The following is a 15,560-nucleotide window of genomic DNA, read 5'->3' on the forward strand; positions in this document are numbered from 1 at the left end:
GTTGGAGCCATCTTTCCTAAGTCTAAAATAGCCTGCTCTGTTGTATGGCCCTGGTCAAGAACCCCTTTTGCTCTACTTACACTGCAGCTGGAGTTTTGGCTATGACTTCAAGGACATACGCCCCTGAGGTGACGTCGGGAAAGTCATTCTGTCGTTCCTTCAGTTCCTTAGCCAAACTACAGGGGAAGAGATACAAGGAAGTAGGAATGACACACCAAAGTAGGTTGTTCAAAGAACCCCATTATTCATTATCTAGGAAATCTGCGTAGAACCAGCTGAAGATATACTTTCATTTAGTTGTTATCTACTCACATTGGAGTAAGAGTCATCATTCTCACGCCGATATACTTCTTCTTTGGTGCTGCTTTTCCTGCAGATAATGAATAAGGTTGTGAGCCAAAGCAGACAGTGACAAATTAAGGCTTTTAAAAGCTACAAAAAAGCTTTGAGGTTCGCGATGCTTATCGGTCGTTCGTGAGGGAGGCTGTGTGACGGAGGTTTGTGGCACCTTTCGCCTGTCTGTCGTACGACTCTGCCAGGAACTGTCGGATCTTGTCAGAGGGGATGGCGAAGGAGATGCCGGCGGTCACTTTAAGAGTGTTGATCCCGATAACCTCCCCGTCCTGTAAAACATGACCTCCACTCAGTAGCCAGCACATACTCATTGTACAGATATCCTAACATAACCCTAACCTATTCCACCTGACTAACAGACTAACAATTTTGCTCAATCTTTTCTGATCACCTCTATATATTGTTGAAGCAAAGTAAATTAATACTCATTTTTATCAACTGACAAAAAAGGCCATCATTTACCAGCAAACCCTTTTTTGCATTAAAGTCTCTCAGTTACTGCTCTTTAATGTGTTTTCCGAGTCACACTGCCAGTTCTTTTCCTAACTCCCCGATTAATGTGCTGTGTAAAGCATGTGTTTATACGTAACTGTGTATATGAGAGGAAAGGAAGGCTTCTTACCAGATTCACCAGAGGGCCACCCGAGTTCCCGTACTGAAAGAGTAAACAGTTAGGTCAGGCTGATACAGGACCGCAGCACAAAAGAGTCTAAGCCTTTGAGATTAAATTCCTTCATGCGATCACGTGACTGGATAAAGGCATGCTGTTATCTTAGCTTGCCCGCCACTGATTCAGATCACGGCCCTCCGTCAATGTGGGTGGAGGGCGGGCGGTGCGAAACAGGAGGGAACACTCACGTTGATGATGGCGTCGGTCTGGATGTAGTCCATGTCGGAGTTGCGCAGGCCCAGCTCCTTGCCACCACGCTGGGTGGTGCTGACGATGCCGGTGGTGACGGTGTTCTGCAGGGAGAAGGGGCTGCCGATGGCCACCACGAACTCGCCGGGCCTCAGGTCGGCCGAGCGGCCGAGGAGGAGGACGGGGAGCTTCATCTGGGGGGAGATGATGGTGAGATGAGGGGCACAGCTCTCTGGCACGCTGCCTCATGGCCTGCTCCTCCCACCACTGAGCATTTCGCCAAGACTCTCCCATTGTCACTTTTGGCCCGACATTCTTGCAGCATCGAGTCTCTGACTCAAGGGCTATCTGTTCTGAGTCTGGCATTCTTCAGGCACCCATTATTTTGCCCTCACTAACCCTGCACTGCCTCTTTAACATTCTTTCTCTCAGACTTGCCCCTGACCCAGCACTTTCCAAGCATCAAGTCTTTGACTCGAGCGGTCCTAATGCCACTCCTAATAAACCTTTGACCGAGTCCAAGCACTGACTCGTCAGCTAATTCTACACCAGCATGAACACCGAACCACACTCTCCCAGCATAGAGTCTATAACTTGAGACTTTCTGATGCTGAGGTTTTGAGTAGGACTCTCGCAGCACTAAACAGAGTCTCTAACCAATACTGACACTTTCTGTCCACTAGCCAGTTTTATTCTAATTCTCTTCAACAGCCCCTTAACGTAGCTGTAAATGTTTCTGCGCTAATCCATTCACAAGAACAAAATTGTACTTAAGTGAACTGAACACACGGGGCAATTGCTTCTTTATTAAGAATTCAGATCTGATATTCTAAGAAAGAGTGGGTAAATACTATGGGCAGATTGTTCATTGATTATTGTAAGTGGGTTATGATGCAACACTGAGCTGGGGGGACAAGGGCCAATTGAGCTGCGCAGTACAGGGGTATGAAGTATGGTTCTAAGGATAGCTGTCCCTCCTGGAATCCATTCCTTCCCTCCCGACATGCCAGACATGTGCCCACATCACCAGAGGCCCCCTGGCCCACATCCTAGCAATGGCGCTTGTACGGACCTGCCTGAAGCGCTATGTATCTGTTTTGTTTCTGCACACTAAAAATAACTATTGTAAACGCGCGGTGTAATGGAAACCAGCAAACAGACCGAAGGTGCACACAACTTTTTCCAAAGATCAAAAAAAAAAAAAAACCCACACATTTAGAAAACACAGTACTCCCACAATGCCGGTATATTTATCTGTCTGCTATCTAGAGAGCATATTGATGCTTGGAGATAAAGAAAGAAATATGAGATTATGTGTGATGGAATGTGTTGATTTGGCCAATCTCTCTAACATTCCAGCTTCTGAGCAGAGAGCCCTGTTACATGACTTCATGCGTACGGTGCCCCCTACTGCACCATGGGGGCACTGTCACAAGTGAACTGACAGAACAGCGGACGGGGGCGACCACAGTTGTGCCACCAGAACTGCCCTTCGTACTAATGATCTAGAGCCATCGGTCCCACGCATTCGCTGCCACAAGCAGCAAGTCCGCCCAAGGCATGGGTAATTGGCCAGCCAATCGCACCATCGACCACTGCCCACTTTCCGTTGTGAGAACAGTCCAGTGACAGCAACACCACCAGGACTGTTAATCAATAACAGAGCGGCTGAGGTCTGAACTGTTTCCTAGCCCTGGGGGTGGGCAGCGGGCTCAGGCCAGGGCAAAGGGGTGAGCTTGGCTGCCTTTCCCCCCCGAGAGCCGTTATTAATAGCCCAAAGACAGAGAGCGAGACGCTCCGCACGGATATATGGGGAGAGGAACCTGTCGCCCGCTGCCCCCCTGAGCGGGAAGAATCCAGACCTGACACAGGAATAGCAGCCTGCTTCTCCTCCACTGGCGCTAAGCAGATAAACAGATGGGTGGTGGAAAGTGGAGGGAAAACAGCCATGTTCCTGGCAGGGGGGGCGGGTGTGGTGAGCAGGGGAGTCAGGTGGACGGGGAAACAGCAGGACCGGAGCGGAAGACAGAGAGGAGAGCAGAGCACCGTGGCGTTTGGTCTCTCGTGCACGGTGTCATCTTTGTTAGCTTTATCTGAACAGTAGCCTAATAGTCATTCTTTCGAGCCGGAATGGCTCAAATGTCTATTGTTCTAATCCAGTTTCTGGTGTTTCTTCTTTTCTTTCTTTCTTTCTTTCTTTCTTTTCTGTTACGTGTGCAAAATCGGGCTGTTTTCCTCAAGAACTGAGGAAAAAGAGACGTGTAAAATATTTTGTTGTCCTGCGGCAGAGGCTGTGTCCCAACATAGTTCCCCAACACGTTTTTCACAGATGTTGAAATGTTGTCACAACGTGGACTTATTCATCTTCCCCTTGCGGCCTTCATGAGGCATGAAATGTACATGCTTAGCAATTTAGCGGACCCTGGTCATGCCTACCCACGCCCCATTTAGTAAATGCTTACCGTCGTCTCCACACATGCATAGTTTAATTTTAACGATATTTGTGTGAGTTGTATCAGTACTGACGTATTTATTTGCCTCATTTCTCAAACACAGTTTCTACACGTAGTCTTGACTACATCCCTCAAAGTCATGAGACATTTGCCTCAAGATTGCCTGCAATCCACAGTTCATCTGTTCAAAAAATGTACTTATCAAAATATGATGAATACATACTTGTCCATAGATAAATATGAAAAACAGACTGCTTATGCAATCACATGACCTTGAGAGGAGAGTAAATGCTTTTGTGGAAATGTTTCTTTGATGCTGTGTTGTTGACAGTGTGGACGTGCTCACTCCCAGTATAAAGATCCAGTCTGCATTGTTTCCACTGCGTGACAGTAGCCTTCACAAACAGGCTCCCATTGGTCTCTTTAATTGCTGGCAACGGAAGGGGGTGGGGGTGGTGGTGGGGGGGGGGGGTGTTATCGGGGGTTAGCTAATGTGATTCACCACCATTTCCATTAAAAAAAGGGAAAGTGCAGACAAAGGGCCCTGTCATGGCACTTTGGCGGAAGGCACTAGAACAACAGGGAATGGCAGAGGGTGGCAGAACTCTGACCTTTTCACCATTCATGTGTGCTGCAGCTGAGGCTTTGTCTCCGCTCAGGATTACAGCGCTTAGAGGCGCAAACTGCCCGGCGCAGCAAACCAGGCTCTGTACGCCGCTTTAAGTCCCATTGAAGACCAGGGCTGGAGTTTCTGGATGCCCACGTCGGAAGAGGTTGCAGGGCTTAGCTTGGCGAGCTCATCCTTTGTTCACAGAGGAGGACTCGATCCCCAGTTCTGACCGCTCTCACCAATCTGGCTGGCCATCGCAGGCCACACAGAACCACCAAGTTTACTCTGGGAGACTTCTTTCCCACAGTGGATGGTAGGCTCCACTATGACTTGTAATTATGGATTCCATTCCCAAAACATTATTCGGTACATCTTCTCAAAAGGGCTCAGAGTCAACGACTGAGTACATGAAGAGGAAGACATTTTCTATTCTTACTGGACACCTCCGTATCAAACTAAAAGCGTCCTGAAATCACCCTTTGAAAATGGCACTGCCCTGGTTCAGGCTTTATGGACTGCAAAATGGCTGACGTTATCATTTCATAACCTCTGTATCTGCAAGGAATGAAGGAATGCATGTCAGGGCATTTTTCCAAGATGGCTTCTTAGGGCCGCCTTTAAAAACACACGAGACAGAGCCTTAGCGAAGGCTTAGCATGTGAGTCCTGCTAAATTGGCAAAAGAGGGAGAGATATGCGAAGCACTATCGTTTTATCCAGCTTGCAAGTGAAATTACTGTGAACAGGAGACCACCAGCGGTGTTTCGTGCTCCACGATGTCCCACCCACAAAAGCATTATCGGCACCATCTCCCCAGCAACCACCCCCCCCCCACCCCCGCCAGATCCTGTACTGACAGCTGTCTCGTCAAGGTGAGCTGGGATTGTTCACATTCCCTCCCCCGTGTGTCTGCTGGGCACATGCCGTGCCAGCCCGTGCGCTAGGAGGACCGGGGGCGTGGGCAGTGCCACCCCTTGACCTTGGCACGGCCACCCACCTCATCCACACCAGGGGCGGTTCCCGCTGCAACGACGGCATGCGGGCTCTCCGCCAATGTTCCCCAACGCAAAAGCCTCTCCTTTCATCAAACTGGGGTGCCGTTTAGGCACCGCTATAACCATCCACAGCAATTACCGGTTACCGCAGGCGCAGTTTTGTGGGTGGGTGGTGGGACGGGGGGGGGGGGGGGGAGGCTGGGCAATTTGGAACATGAGACTTGGGACACACCTCTCAGAGGACTTACTGTTTGCCTTTCTCCTTCCTGTATTTTACTTTTCCCTGAGTAATGGTGCCTGTGGGCAGACGATAAGGGGTTTATTTTTGGAGAGAGCACAGGCTGGAGGGGTGTTTTGTTTCTACCGTGACGCAGCACGGTGTAACTGAGCCCAGCTTTGTCTGCCCTTGAGTGTTAATCAATGGAACAAGACCCGGCCTGCGAGCGGCACATACTGTATTTCCCTGACATGACAGTAAGCAACTGGACGAAATGATCACTCAGAGAGTTTAAAGGGCAGCTGTCATCCAATAAAATCCTCAGCAGCGCACCACACAATCTTAGCGTCACATTACAGCTAAAAATTCATTGCAAGGATTCTGAAGTTAATAAGAATATGGAAATAAACCACTTGATTAAGTGCCCAACTGAGCGTGCCAAGCTCACAAGTCAATTACCCTTTCAATGGTAATAAATAAATAAATAACCCGATGATACCAGTAAATGAATTTTCCTGGGGTCCACCTGATCCTGGGGTGGCAGTGTAGCATAGTAGTAAGGAGCAGGACTTGTCACCAAGGGGTTTCTAGTCCCCACTGGGTCCCCACTGGGGCACTCCCTCTGCACCTTTGGACAAGGTACTTAATGCACAATTGCCTTAATAAATTACCAGCTGTATAAATCGATGACATGTAAAAAATTGTATCCTATGTAAGTCACTCAGGATAAGGGTGTCTGCTAAATGACAATGATGTAATGTAATGTAAGTGTATTTTCCTGGGGTTCATCCTCACTGTGCTGGCATGACGATGGCTGAACCCACAGACACTACATTAATGTTGCTGTGATTTATAAAGGGGGGTAGAGGATGCATGTGAGCAGGGGATTGTGGGAGAGAAGTCCCTCTGAGGACTGCGAGAAGTGTGCAGTGAGGAGGAGGATGAGGAGGAGGGAGGAAGGTTGCCAAGGTCACTGTCACCGCGGCCGTGATTGATGGGGCACCTGTCTGCGCAACCTGCGATGGAATCACACTTCAGCAGCCCAGAAGCCAGTCGGGGCATTTTGTTCTTCTGCATGTCTGGACAGACTCCAGTGTCCTCGGGGGGAGGGGGAACAGACAAATGGGTAGATGGACAACAGCCTGCTTCTTGCCAAGGCCATTCTGCGGTAGACTAGTGGCGGACACTACAATTCCAGCACTTTGGAAAATAAAAAGGTTGGCCAAATCAACGCATCCATCACACTTTGATCTACAACATTGCATTACATTATTGTCATTTAGCAGACGCTCCTATCTAGAGCGACCTACATAGGTTAAAATTTTATCCATTTATGCAGCTGGATCTTTACTGAGGCAATTGTGGGTTACGTACCATGCCCAAAGGTATAACAGCAGTGCTGCAGCAGGGATTTGGATGAGCAACCTGCCGTTTACAAGCCCTGCTCCTTACCCCATGCCACACTGCTGCCCTGAAACAGCACAAGTCAGGTGCAAAATACTGGTCCATGTACAAAGACCATAGCCGTTACCATGGTCCACTTCCAAATCAATTCACAGGTGATCTAGGGGTCCTTTAATGTGACCCCAATTCAACATGCACGAGAGAATTTACCTGCACTTGCTTCAGTTATACAGTTGATTGCTTTCTCATCTGTCTCCGTTCATGCCAACAGTGATATTTTCAGCCAAGCAAATGCTTTACGTAAATGTAATACTGTATATCAAACAAGGTTAGGTAAGTGAGGAAAATCAAACAGGACATCAATTATCATTATTTTGATTATTTGATATCTGTTTCACATGACCCATAACCATCCTCTGGGTTCTCACCAAACTTTCACATCCAAGGTTTCTACTGGCTTTTCAGTTCTGAACGTACTATGTGCCCTGATCAAATATTTATAGTAAATTCTGTATCTGACAGTTGAAGACCCTTAGGCTGATACTGAGAAGGCAGCCAGAGAAGTGCACACATACCTTCCCAATAAATAAACTGAGAGGCCCCTGTTAGGGCTCTCATTTTAAACCTCCAATCTGACTGCCTCAACTTTAATGGCCAATCTCTGTCCTTCCTGATGTCTGCAACTGACCTCACTCTCTTCCCATGATATACTTCTGTGAGTGGCAGTGGCACCACACAAGCATCTTTTCCACCTTTTTGACCACATTTCCATCTATTTCTGAGGGAAAAAATAAGTACATAATTTATTTGCTTAAGACAACTTATATTTTATATTTTGTCCCTTTACACAACTAGATGATCACTGAAGCAATTCTGATTAAATACTTTGCACAGAGATCAAACGGTAATGCTCCATTTGCGAATCTATTAAATTACATTATTGTCATTTAGCAGAAGTTCTTATCCAGATTGACTTACATAGATTACAATTTTATCCATTTATTCAGCTAGATATTTACTGAGACAGTTGTGAGTTAAGTACCTTGCCCAATAGCACAGCAGCAGTGCCCCATCGACAATTCGAACCTGCAACCTTTTGGATAAAAGTCTTGCTCCTTACCACTACGCCACACTCCTGGCCTAATCTATTAAATCTATTAAAAATGTTTTTTTGTTTTTTTTTACAAGACGTTCCGTTGTAGCAGCACTATTATGTTTCTAGTGAGTATTTGTTCGCTTTTTATGATAGGCAATCTTAACCTTTGGATTGAATGTAAAATGCTTTTCCTATTTTAACCCGTGACCTAGTTGCGCCACTCCAGCTAGGTGCTATAATTGCGCATCATGTACACAGATATGCTTGAACTTTCGGGCTTCGGACGTGCTCTCTCCCTGACAAACACAACGCAGGAAGTGACACGCTCGGCCCAGGGGAAACGGCCGATCTCAGTTTCCCTCTCCGCTCCAGATTGGTTTCCCTGATGATGCAGGGGTGCGGCCAAGGGGGTTTTTTAAACTGCTACACTGTGGTCCAACCCAACGCCTGGCGTCTGCCACGTAGCAGCAAGCGCGCTACTAGAACGTTCCTTTCCCCTGCTTCACCCTCCAGTCTTTTCCACTGGAGCGTTTGGGGCTCAAAATTCACCATCACGTGGCTCAGGATTCGAGACCATCAAGATTCGAGTAGAGGTGTGTTTTTATCTTTTTCCCTTCTGCAGAATGACCTCTTTAAATAGGCCAGTTTTGGAAAAAAAAATCAAATTGGAGACAATTTATGTCGGGAAAAGTTTGTCTTGCACAGTTTTTGTAATGGACAGGAGCAGCTGGAATCTTAATGGTATGAAGGAATTGAGGACGTGGATTCGGAAATGATTCATCATTTCTTCCCATCTGAAGGATTGGACTTTCTCTTCAGAATGGAAGAAGTGTGTATGACACTCGGCAGAGCCCATCAAGTGGCTCCAAATAGAAAACACATGGCTTAGCACATATATTATCACGGAGTCCACACACACACACACACACACAGACACACACACACACATGCACACAGACACAGAAACAGATGGAGAGATGCACATCAAATCCAAACGAGATTTTTTTTCCTCTCCTTAAAACCCCCCTGCCTTACCAAAGGGAAGCTTTTTACTGGTGGCTCCCGGACAGCAGACAGACACCATGCATCAAGCCGGTGGCTCACACAGGGCTCAATACAGAGGAGATATATAAGGATATATAAAGAGATCAAGGGTCAGAAGGAGGGGCACTACTGCCCAGCCCAGCTGAGGATGATGTGCTCCTCTCACAGGTTGTGTGGTCAGGGGTAACGCCACCTGTATCCTGCCTGTGAAACCCAGCCTACCAAATGATGCCTTTCAAAACTCATTGGAGAAATCAGAATCATTCAAAAATGATCTGAGCCCTGGATACTCATCATCACTGTTCCTATCAATGCAGGCTCATTTCTAAGACTGAATGCAGAGGAGTAAGTGCCTTGAGCATTGCAGAGCTGTTACAGATTTTGTATTTTATATACCACAGCGGCAGCATGTCATAGGGATAAGAAGCAGGCCTCGTAACTGAAAGATTGCCAGCTCGATTCCCCACTTGGACACTGCTGTTGCGCCCTTGGGCAAGGTATTTAATCCTGAATTACCTCAGTAACTATCTAGGCATATAAATGGATAAAACTGTAACTTCCATAAGTCAGTGTAAATTCCAATAATGTAATGTAACATAATTTTATCGTTGAGCATTTTAAGGGTTGGAGGCAGACCTTTATAACACATTAAAATGGGCACATACCCAAAAGGAAATTAAGGGGAGGTCCTAACTTGTTTCAAAGCGTCAGCTAAGACAGGCTTAAATATAAGCATACATTGGTGTCGTTAGTGAAATGGGTCCCTCCTTAGCTCATCAGCCCATTTTACAATGGACTCTTACAGATCCCTTCATTGCGGGATCCATCATTTTCAGAACTGGGTTACATTTACATTGATTTATACCCTCTTCCTGAGCATCTGCAACGCCCAAGCATCCCTCCAACCTAACCAGAATTTAGGTTAAGGGATGCTTTACCATTGAGCGACAACTTTAAGAAAGTCTGACGTTTATTTCAGTCTTACAAAACTTTTTTATTCATATCAGTGACAACCAAGCTCACAATGTTCTGTATCAAGAAAAGCAACCCTTCCTTAAATTAGCTGCTCAAATTGAAGGATAAAGTGCATTGTGGCCGGACTGAACAGCGGCCAGAATTCATACACGTGCTTCAATGTTCTCTCCCAGCACCAAAAGTCAAAGAGCACTAGGGAACATAACAAGCCACATTAAAAATAACTCCCACCTCTCTTGAGGGGCCAAAAATTTAGAGATTACAAAAAAAAACATACACTGTTATGATTTGATGATATCACAATAACCTCATTCATACTTTCTCATGAATGACAAGCAGTTTATAAATATTGCCCTGGGAAGCAGAGTACAAAATCTGACCTACTTTTGTTAATTCCTACTGTATATTGCAGAGGCGGACAGTAAGCCTCACTTAAGCATGGCCAAACCCTGAGACCTGAAAATAATTAGAAAAGGTACTTTTGATACGTGATGACGGTAGCCGCCAGCTATCTCTTTGTGCGATGTTTGATTGGATGCCAATCAGCCAAACAAATCAGACTTCAGCCTGCAGGTAGGGCCACCAGCTGTTGGATCTGATCAGGCAGTGCGAGCGGCAGCAGGGGCAGAGCTGCAGGGGCCGGCGGTGTCTTGGCCGGGTCTGGGTTCTGCAGCTCTGTTTACCTTCAGTCCTGTTTGGATTCGGCAGGCCCAGCAGGCACAGAGGAGGGCTTTCTTTCAAACAAGGGCAACGAGGCCGCCACTGCACCACGCGTCAGCAGCTGTGGTAGGGTACCCACTGGGGTAGGGCGCTGCTATGGTCCTGCAGGCCCAAGCCCATCATACCGCCATAGAAACTAGCCATGCCTGCCCCCCTTCACCCGCGGGGGGGGGGTACTGTTACCGTGATGGGGTCGGGTCGCTCCTTCCACCTCCACAATTATGCAAATTCAGGCTGCTCTTCCATAAAGCAAATGGTCACCTGCTTTCAAGGCCAGCATGTCCAAGAGCTGGTAATAGAAAACAGGCCAGGCTTGACAGTGCAGATACACCACTGGGATGGGACTAACTCCTCCATTCCCTTGTCACAGGTGACGAAAATTTGGCATGTGAGAAAAGCTGAGGAAACTCACCAAGGAGGACTCTTATTCTCTTATTCTTGTTCAGACATGAAAATTCTGTCCTTTCAAATTTTGTATTATAATTTGAGATCATAATTAAGCATTTCTTCTGCTCTTTTTTCCTTTTTATGCCTGCTTGCTGCAGGGAACTCCTCCCTTTACTCAAGACAGCCACGCAGATGTTTTGAGACAGAAAACATTCTCCTTCCAGTTGGTGACTCTTGTTTATTTGTATGTTAACAACAAAAAACAGCAGCTACAGCCCTGACTGATAATGTATTTCGTACCTGTTAAGTGTAACACGTTTTCTTGGGAAAAAAATGCGTATCTGTCTTGCCCCTTGTACCTTTTATACACTTGAGTCATCAATCCTTGAAGAGTGCGACAGAAATAGTAAGTTAGCGCAGGGCTAGCTAAAAGACCGATCAATGATTTTACAAAGCCCATGTGCAACATAGACAAGAATGATTTGTATGAGAATGTTTCAAGGAAACAAACATGAGCGTAGGTGCACAGCACGACACTACAAGCTGCAGATTATTAGGTCAGACAGTGCTCTTATTGGCTCCATAATAAATCACAGAACACCAGGCTCGCAGGAAACACACCAACCACTAAACAGAAGAGTACAAATCCAAGTGCGGAGTACAGTGTGTGGCGAGATCCCGCTTTGCGTTCCTGCGGTTTTCCGAAGACAAGAGAAACGCGGCGGTGAGTCACCCTCACAGGAATGAACTTAGTGACACTTCAATGGAGATGCCTTCACTCTGCGGTGAGCGGTAATTACAGCGTGTGCTTTCAGCGGCACTGAAACATCTCGCAAATCCCGAGAGGAGTCTAGACATCAGCTTTTAATGGAGCTACACATGCTGGTGCTGACATGTTTTCATACACAGCTTGTCACAGCTTTTGAGAAGACCGAAGACAAGTTACCATTCCATGTTCAGAGACAGCGTATGCATGTTATGGTTATATACTAATCCACTACATCTGCAACTGAATTTGACAGTCTGACCTTTTTCAACTATTCTTCATTCTGAAGCACACTCAGTGCCAGAGCAGTCAAAATTCAGTCTGGTTATCAGTGTGGCAAATACTTAAAATTACATGACGTATCTTAACTGTGTCAGATTTACGCATTTGTGCATCTCAATTTTGGCAGGTGTTGTAACAGAGACGTAACAATTTTGATCCGTTTGAAAGATTAGAAATCCATGCCAATTTGCATGAAGCAGGAACTACTTTGCATGCCTGGCTCATATAACATGGACACTTTTTTACAAACATGTCTGTGCCTTCGCAGATCTAGATCTTTTATCATCAGTGTTCGTTGAATTCCCTCCACAGCAGCAGGTAATAAATCAAGAACGGTCTCCCCTCAAAAGATCCACCTTGGAGCAGAAAGTCCTCAGGCCACCTCTTCAGCACCCGAGGGACCTCTGCGGCACTCAGCCCGCACAAGCTCAGAGCCAGCTCCGTTTCAGCACAGCCACGTTTGCCCGCACTCTGAGGGCCAAGCAATGCCGTAACTATGCCAAACAGTAACACCAAAACAGGTCCTATTCACACTGAATGGAGCCAGAGAGCTGGCAGAGGCCTGACTTCTGACTGTCAGGGTATAAGGGCAGGCATAAGCATGCTGCAAATACCATGTTCTTGCAGCTAAACAACAGGTGTGGCTGACAATAGTCTAATGGTATGTGCACATAAATAACCATTGAATAACATGTATAGCCTCTCAAAATCCAGGATGAGTGCTTTTCTGGACAAATCAAACATTTAAAAACCTGCCTTGTAATTGCCAATGACTTGGTGTGTCCTTGGTACGGCATCTTCCAAAATAATATTTAATTTTTCAGTCATGTACAGACTTTTTTCCCCCCACAATACTTGGCATTAATGTCAGGCTCCAGTTATATATGCGTGTTAAACATCCCTGAAAGGTACACCAGTGCTAATATTTCAAAGGACAGCTCTAGGTGCCCAGTAAGTTGAGTCATCTTTGTCAAAAACAAGTTCACACAGGTTCAGCCGCCCTCAGGCAATCATGTGACTGTAAATGTTGCCTCTGTTTGCAGGATTCAGCTATAAAAATATGAATATAATTGAAATACTCTTAGTTAATTTACCAAGTATCTGTCTGGGCCAAACTAAATACAGACCGCACCCACTGCTAGAAATATTTTCAGTCTGAGGCAGGGGTAATCCTATGATCAACAAAAGCACCTCCATTTCTAGGTTCATAAGTCACCATTAGCAGATTAGTGGTCATCGTCAGCATTTATTTCCAGCAAAAACGAAGGCTAAGGGCTTAGCTCGCTTCACGAGTGTCAAAGCTAAGGCTAAGCGACTGTGATTTATGATACTCCTAAAATGCAAATATTTTTGCGGCTGCTTTGCACACGCTGCTTCAGCGTGGGGAGGAGAAGATGTATTAGTTTAATATGCTGTGCGCCGCTAGCTCTGTCCCAGAGAGAGGAGGTATGACACATCACAGGCAGAGGTGAAAATACTAGCATCAGAGAGCGGCAGTGTCTATTTCTGAGAGCACAGCTAGCTGCTAACAGCAAGTGACAACGCAACGTCGACCAGAGGCCGGGAGAAGAGAGACGGGAGGATTTTCAGCGACGTGGCACAGTGGCCTGCCAGCACCAGAGACAGTGGCCTTTCGCGAGGCACAAAACTCTGTCTGTGTCCAGCTTTTTAAGCACTTTTTCCCCAAATTAACTTGTTTCGCTGGGCGAGGGTGCTTCACGCTAACGCTCCTAAACGCTCAGTGGAAAACGACAAGACGGTTCATTTCTCTGCATTTACTTGCAGTCAGCCGCCACCCACCCCCCCCCAACCCCCCTCCCCCTGCATGCCCAGGGTGTGCGGACATGGGCAGAAAGGCATGCCAAGCGCACTTTCCAGCCGTCCCAGAGGAACGGCGCGGTGAGCCGGTTCACACAGGTTGCCAGGGATATTTTCCTTCGTGACACTGACACAGCCCTTACTGTCAACCCGGGCGATTACTTGTCTGGTAATGGATTGCGAGAGGCAGCCAAAGTAAAGCATGTTTTGACCCTTGCGTTTTAAAAAGGGACTGGGCAGAAAAGAAAGTTAACCCATTGCGCGCCCTACATTCTGCGCTCGTAGCGCTGTAATCAAAATCGCCTTGCGTGATTTCGTGATTCATTTGCATCAACAAAGGCTCTCCTACTGCAACGAGGGCAACTTAAATCAACAATCCCAGCAAATCGAATTTAGAGCTTCCCAGGGAACGGTGGGCCTTTGAACCCACTTTCCCACAGTGATTTCGCCGCTGTGGATAAACAGCAGCCTTCTGCGCCGGAACATTAAACGATGAGCTACCAGGAACAGCTGTTCGTTTGGTTTACGCTCTCTGCGTCTGTCCCTCTCTTTCACATCGCTCTCATGGGCCGGCTTGGCCACATGACCGGCTGGGGGGGGCGCACTCTAGGGGGAGGGAGGGGAGAGGTGTCTTACCGGGGCGTCGATCTTGATGAGGGCGATGTCGGCCTTCTCGTCCACGTCCTTGATCTTGGCGTCGAAGGAGGCGCCGCTTTTGAGCTCCACCTTCACCCGGTGCTTGTTGGCCACCACGTGGGCGTTGGTCACGATCAGGCCGTCCTCTGACACCACGAAGCCCGACCCGCTGGCCACCGCCACCTCCCTCTTAGAAAACACCATCCTGGTGAGCCGGATGAACAGGAGAGAGAGAGCAGGAGACAGAAACGAGAGATAAATGAGACATAAATGAGAGTCGAAGATGAGGGACAGAAATGAGCAAAGACACAAAAATTAAAGAGAAATAAGAGACAGAGAATGAAGAGATGGGAGAGCAGGAGACAGAAATAAGAGTCAGAAATGAGAGACACATTCAACAGAGGCCTATATGTGAGAGAGAGAACATGAAGAAACAACAAGAGCAATGGAGACAGCTGGGAAACACTACTCTGTTACTCTTATCAAGGTTTCCATACATAAAATACAAAGCCAAAAGAACCACATCATAAACCACATCTCACCTACCAAAGCACACACTGCAAAAATGTCGAGTCCTCTAATGTGGTCGAAATCACAACCGCATACACCCAACCCCAGGTTCAAAACATCCTCTTTCAACACGCCCATGCCTCTTTGGAAGCAAAAACTGCATGTACCAAAACTTCTGTGCCATTAATCACTGTACAAAGTCCCACCAGTTTATCTCAAATTAAACGAGGCTGTTTCAAATTAACTGGGAGTGAAGGCGGGTTTCAGGTAGACAGAAACTGGATTGAGATGAGCTCCAAATTTATACGCTTATAAATAGAGTGAGGTAATGGAAACAACATTTATCTTAAGGGGTATTAGATATCGTTGCTTCATTTAACATGTAGATGGCGGTGCTTAAGTGCAATTCATCAGGAATGATGTCACTTTGATTTA

The 15,560-nt window shown here is 46.7% G+C and overlaps 1 protein-coding gene across 1 annotated transcript in view; it reads right to left on the reverse strand.

Annotated features, from left to right (window-relative positions):
* htra1b (HtrA serine peptidase 1b) overlaps window positions 1-15,560 on the reverse strand; it is a 28,772-nt gene that overhangs the window by 2,367 nt on the left and 10,845 nt on the right. The window contains exons 3-8 of the mRNA XM_036530006.1: window positions 14,616-14,820; window positions 1,213-1,407; window positions 977-1,009; window positions 509-623; window positions 313-370; window positions 81-176 (exon numbers count right to left, since the gene is read on the reverse strand). Coding sequence (XP_036385899.1) covers window positions 81-176; window positions 313-370; window positions 509-623; window positions 977-1,009; window positions 1,213-1,407; window positions 14,616-14,820 — 702 coding nt within the window. The remainder of the gene's footprint in view (window positions 1-80; window positions 177-312; window positions 371-508; window positions 624-976; window positions 1,010-1,212; window positions 1,408-14,615; window positions 14,821-15,560) is intronic.

Source organism: Megalops cyprinoides, chromosome 1 (genome assembly GCF_013368585.1).
Source record: "Megalops cyprinoides isolate fMegCyp1 chromosome 1, fMegCyp1.pri, whole genome shotgun sequence".
Taxonomy (NCBI): Eukaryota; Metazoa; Chordata; class Actinopteri; order Elopiformes; family Megalopidae; genus Megalops; species Megalops cyprinoides.